At 39.1% G+C, this 6,301-nt stretch overlaps 1 protein-coding gene across 1 annotated transcript; it reads right to left on the bottom strand.

Moving 5' to 3' along the window:
• On the bottom strand, positions 1-1,621 carry TNFRSF17 (TNF receptor superfamily member 17). Its single transcript, XM_065411741.1, has 3 exons — positions 1,504-1,621; positions 1,025-1,171; positions 1-277 (listed from the first exon to the last, which is right to left on the bottom strand). The coding sequence occupies exons 1-3, from the start codon at positions 1,619-1,621 to the stop codon at positions 9-11; spliced, it is 534 nt and encodes a 177-aa protein (XP_065267813.1). The 3' UTR covers positions 1-8.
• Between the last annotated feature and the right edge of the window lie 4,680 nt (positions 1,622-6,301).

Below are 6,301 nucleotides of genomic sequence, written 5' to 3'. Positions count from 1 at the left end.
TTTCCCTATCACAGAGTCATCATAGCACCTGGAATATAGCTGCAATATTCAGAAGTCTTTGTGGTGACCAGAACAGTAGCTCCTTCCTCTGTCGCTGGTAATGGGAATGAAGTATCAAAGCCAGTTTGGAGTTTCACCAAGCCACAGTCCCCGCAAGTGCATTCCTCCACTGAATACATCAGTGATGCTTCACTTTGGAGGGAATCTCCAATTATATCTGTATTCACACTGGTCTCAATATCAGCCTTGAGTATAACATTCAGCTCCACTGCAGACTCTATGAAGATATGAAAAGATATTTTAGTTCACGTGTCATGCTATCTCAGTAGTCAAGTCAAGTCATAGAATCTACTGAACGTGTCCCCCGCTCCCAAATTTAGGATGGGCATGTATGGAATCTATTATATATATACTATCATATACATAAATAAAATTAACAGAAGCATGTTTTGCTGTAAATATCTATGGATATGAAAAGGTCAAAAATTAATTTAATTCTTTCTGCCGCAGGGAAAATATACTTTATATATGGCTTTGAGAGGCTACAGGGTTGAATCAAGTCAATTTACACTTTACAAGCTGCAAGGCTAATCTTCCATTTTTATTCTCCCTCCGGGTAAAATTCCATTTGACTTCAATGGCAGGAAGGACTGGGCCTTGATAAAGAAATTCTGTTAAGCGTTTATAGCAATTTTCCAATGCAAAATAGGATAAGCAAGTTAAAAATATATATTGAAATAAAAAAGCAAATGTGATTCTGTAGCCAAGACCAGCGGGCTCCTAACTACTATTGGCTATAATATGATATCCTTACCCATGTTGGGAAGTACTTTTTGCCACAGTTAGCCCCATTGACTTTAGTTCATCTATTTGTGGAATAATGTACTCTCCAACATGAGTAAAACTATCAGAATCTGGTGATGTAGGCTATATTAAAAATTATAAATTAAAATAACATAGAAATTCACAACAATCTGAAAATATTTTACAAAGAATTGTATTTATTGACAATCATATTCTGTACCTGTGTTTTTCAGTTCTTCCTTTGATTGTTTTGGGTGCCTCATTTTAAACAAGACCATTAATATGAACACTGTGAATGTTAAAATCACTCCTATTCCCAAACCGATCCAAAGAATTCCATCTGATACTTTTACTTGACCTGTAGTACCTTTTAAAATAAAGGAGACATATTATGTACATTAAAAACAACAAGCAATTAATATATAAATACATGGCCTAATCTATAAGCCTCTCACATCTCTAAGGAATAATTTCTTTTTCTGGTGAGTGACAGCTAGGTAGCTTGAAACATTTACTTTTCCTAACATAGTTCAGTTGATATATAGACTACTGTGTTTAGGTCTTCAATCTTGTACAGATTTTATACTTGGTCTGGTAAACTTTAGTGACATTTTTCATGGTTTATATTTAGAATCAATGCAAAGTATAAATGTGAAAATGCACAGCACAAACAAATAATGTTACAGAATTGGTACTTACTCTCATTACAATAGCTCTGACATGAAAAAGGTGGCTTACTGGAACATCGAAGGTGACAGGGTATACAAGATTGCAGCAAGCTGTCAAAATACTCATTTTTGAAGCAATGTTGAGCCATCGGGGTCAGTAATTAGTGAACTAGGAAGCCACAGAAATGGTTAAAGAGTAAGGACAAGCTAAGGAGGAAAAATGTTTCCACTTCTCACTTTGTACAAACAGTGGTAAGTGTGGCCAGCAACACCAGCTAAATATCAAGGTTCTTCTTTAAAAGAGTATATTAAATAATAGGGATTTCACCCTGAGGCTTCTCAAGGGACTCTGGCTGCTCATTTGAATAGCAACTGCAGATTCAAGTTTCTAGAAGGACCATCCAGCTGGATGGAAGTAATTTTCAATGTAAATTCTGTCTGAAACAGAAACTGATTATTTATAGAGGACATTTCTCAAGCAGGTGCTAAACACTACACACTAGAAAAAGTCTGAGGATGCCTAAACAAGCATTTTCATTAACAGGTAGTCCCTTTCTTCAGGAGTTTGTTGTATTCTTTCTCTCGAACTGATGGATCCATACCAATTATATCTCATTCTAGACTGCAAACTTCTCCATGAAGCATTGGTTTAATTTTTATTCTTTTCTGTTCCATTGCCACCACCAAACAACGTACTGTATTGTTGATGAATAGAGGACAAAAAGAGGACAAAAAGAGGCCGTGTTGTCTAGTGGATAGAGAAGGGGGCAAAGTCAGTACACCTACAGAATGTATGCTTGGTGAGGCAGGTGCTGTACCCCTCCTCCTCTCGGATCCTCCGCTTCCCATTGGCTGGGCTGGGAGGATGGGCGGGCTGATTGTTTCTCAAGTTCCCTTCCCTGCCACCTTTTTAAACAACTCCTCAGCTTTTCAAGCTGCCTTGCCCTTCCTCTCCTTACTTGCAGTTTTTGGATGCTGCAGATCTGACCTATTGCTGTTTTGGGGTCAGGATTGAATTTTTCCCATTGGCCCAAATTGGCCACGGTCTGCTGTTTTTTTTGTTTGTTTTTTCACTTTCTTTGCAGTATCATGGAGGCAAAGTAGCATTGAAAGGAATAGGACTTGAAAGTGTAATAATAGGAAGTTTATGATGACTGTTTAGCTCATTGCAACTTGCAGCTAGTCTCCAGCATGGATTAACGCTAAAAGGGCCAACTCCCAGAGGTAAATGAGGCCTAGGACTTCACTGGTTGACTTTGTGTCTATTGGAGAAATGGAAACCTGACATTGTCATGGACCGAGATCCCTCCTTGCTATCCTTGATCCCCCCACCACAGGGGGAGAGTGTGACAAATGTGGACATTTTCTGTAATATTTTTATGAGCTATTTTTGACTCTCTACCTACCACCTTGGCACTGTTACACATTGGGGGGAAAGAATTCATTTTCTTGCTAGGACATGAAAGATCCAGCTAGGTATTTGAGACATCTAGCTGTTGGATTGTCTGGGCAGGAATCATTTGAATGGATGACCCTACATAGACAAATGGAACCTTCTATCTATCCTTCATTCATACTGAAGGATAGATGGGAACCGGCATACTCTCCTACCCTCTTTCCCCATATCCCACCACACCAGTGCTTGGTCAGCATCATTTAGCTTTTCATTTTAATAAGTCTTCATAAAGATGTTTTGTAATTCTTTTCATGAATGGTTCACAAATGCAAGCCTTGAGAGGATCCAGCAGCAGGGCATTCTCCCTAATAATCCTGAAACTAAAGCAGGTCCAGCAGTCCCCACAGCACACAATTAAATATCCCCATCTTCCCTAGTGGGAACAAAGGTGAATCCTCACCTCAAACATAAGGAAGCAATGATCTGGCCTGGGTCACTTTCATCCCTGAGTCACTAATTCTGTCAAATACACAAGATATGAAGTGTTCCCAGTTGTATGCGTAGGGCCTTAATTCACCTGGGATAAGCCCATGGTTCTCAATAATGACCACGAGATTTCAAAGAGAGAAGGTGGGTGAAGTAATATATTTTATTGGACCAACTTCTGTTGCTGAGACAGACAAGATTTTGAGCTTACACAGAGCTCTTCAGGTCTGGGAAACTAACTCAGAGTAGTTTCCCAGACTCGAAGAAGAGCTCTGTGTAAGTTCAAAAGGTTGTCTCTCTCACCAATAGAAGTTGACCCAATAAAAGGTATTACCTCACCCACTTTGTCTCTCTAATATCCTGGTACCAACACAGCTACAACAACACTGCATACATGAGATTTCAGGTCAGTCCAGAAAATCCAGTGTCCACATGGACACTGAAGTCACTCAAGGCAATAGGCCTGGATGTATTTGAGTAAAATACTTGTACCCCAAGCTATTCCAGATATGCAGACACTCCTTCAAAAGTGGCCACTGATTCTGAGTGCTTCTGTTTGTGGAGTTATCTACCCAACAATTAAAGCTCCCAAAATCAGTTTTTAAAATGTTGGCCTGAAACTATCTTGACATTTACACTAGATAAACAACCTAGAACAAAACTGTCATTGAAATAAGGAATGCCCTGCATCTGAAATTGGTTACAAATGGGTAACTTTCTCACCCTGACCCACCCTGGCCTTCTTTTGCACTATGTATCCATCTAGAGCAGTGGTTTTCAACCAGGGGCACGCGTACCCCTAGGGGTATGCAAAGGTCTTCCAAGGGGAACGTCAACTCATCTAGATATTTGCCTAGCTTTAGGCTACATAAAAAGCACTAGCTATGTCAGTACAAACTAAAATTTCATACAGACAATGACTTGTTTATACTGCTCTATATACTATATTATATGGCAACATAACGTGCGTATACGCACTGTATTAGACATGCGTTTTATGTCATTTACTGATGTATGCAAACACATTAATGAGGTTGAAGTTGTCATAGAGATTCAAAATATTAGTGTCACGGCCTTGCATGGATAAATTTAGATCATTCAGATTGCTAAATAAATCTGTGAAGTAGGCAAGTTGAGCTAACCACACAGTATTGTCGAACACAGAGGCAAGAGGGGATGAATGATCGAAAAGAAATCCGTGAACATAAGCAATCAGCTGAGCTTCTCCACTAGTATATGCGGACTCATCAAGTGGAAGGGCAAATCTTTTTGCCTTTTTATGTTTCTCTACAAGTGGAGAGACAACATCCTCAGCTATAATTTCAATTCTACAACACACAGTGTCATTTGATAAGGGTACTTTCTTGAGAGTATCAGCTGCTTTTTTATCAAGCATGTTTTCTGCAAGCACCGTAGAGGCAGGCAGAATAAGATCTTCTGAAATTGTGTACAGCTAATTTGATTTTGCTACAAGAAGGGAGACAGCATATGAAGCTTCAACTGCTTTTGTAGAAATACTTAAAGCTTTTTTCATTTTAAGCTGCTAAGTCTGGAACTCAGAAAGCTTTCTTCAAAAAAATTCTTCTGTGTTATCTGCATGCACGGGATGTTTTGTCTTCAAATGTCGTTGCAAATGTGCTGGTTTCATACTGTTATTTGATAGAGTTTCTCCGCAAAGAAACACAAAGCTTGAGGTGGATCACTATTTGTAGAGATGTGAATCCAAAAGCAATGTATTGTTTGCAGAACTGATTATATTTTTTTTCAGTCATTTTCAATTTCTTACCATTTTCAGGTTTCAGAATAGCAGCCGTGTTAGTCTGTATCCGCAAAAAGAACAGGAGTACTTGTGGCACCTTAGACACTAACACATTTATTCGAGCATAAGCTTTCGTGGGCTACAGCCCACTTCATCGGATGCATAGAATGGAACATATAGTAAGGAGATATAGATACACATACAGAGAACATGAAAAGGTGGGAGTTGCCCTACCAACTCTAAGAGGCTAATTAATTAAGATGAGCTATTATCAGCAGGAGAAAAAAACTTTTGTAGTGATAATCAAGATCGCCCATTTCAGACAGTTTGACAAGAAGGTGTGAGGACACTTAACATGGGGAAATAGATTCAATGTGTGTAATGGCTCAGCCATTCCCAGTCTCTAATCAAGCCTAAATTGATGGTATCTAGTTTGCATATTAATTCAAGTTCAGCAGTTTCTCGTTGGAGTCTGTTTTTGAAGCTTTTCTGTTGCAAAATTGCCACCTTTAAGTCTGTTACTGAGTGACCAGAGAGGTTGAACCGGACAGTCTCTATGCAAAAGAATAAATAGACACAAATCTGACATCAGGAATCATAACATTCAAAAACCAGTAGGAGAACACTTCAACCTTTCTGAGCATGCTCATTTTCCTGAACAACGAAATCATTTCTCTCCTTCTTAGGGAAGTGTTTGCAATTAGCTTCCCAAGAAGGTCATCTGGACAAGACATCAGCCTTAGTGGGCTTGTGCCCAGAGTTCTATGTGACTGTGAAATCACAACCTACAATTCTTCCAACCACCTGGCAAGTTGCCCTGAATCTAAAGAGCAATCGAAGGGATGCATGGTATGTCCTGACCACAATCTTCTTCTAATGCAAATAATGGTGAAAATTTTCTATAGAGTTAACTACTGACAGAAGTTCCTTTCGGGTAATGCAATAATTTCTCTCCAGAGAATTTAGACTCTTACTGTAATAAGTCCCCACCCTCTCAAGTCTTTTGCTTTCTAATACTTATGTCAATACTGCCCCCAAACAGTAAGCACTAGCATCTGTATAATATGAAAGGAGTTTAGGCTAAGACAGGAGCCACAATAAGAACTTTTTTCAATTCTGAAAATGCTAAATCACACGCTGTTGACCACTGAAGTAGTTTCCCTTTCTCACCCATCCTACGCAATCGTT

This window comes from Emys orbicularis, chromosome 10, assembly GCF_028017835.1.
Source record: "Emys orbicularis isolate rEmyOrb1 chromosome 10, rEmyOrb1.hap1, whole genome shotgun sequence".
Classification (NCBI taxonomy): Eukaryota; Metazoa; Chordata; order Testudines; family Emydidae; genus Emys; species Emys orbicularis.
The sequence above is the reverse complement of the archived record's forward strand: the minus strand, read 5'-3'. Positions and strand labels throughout refer to the sequence as shown.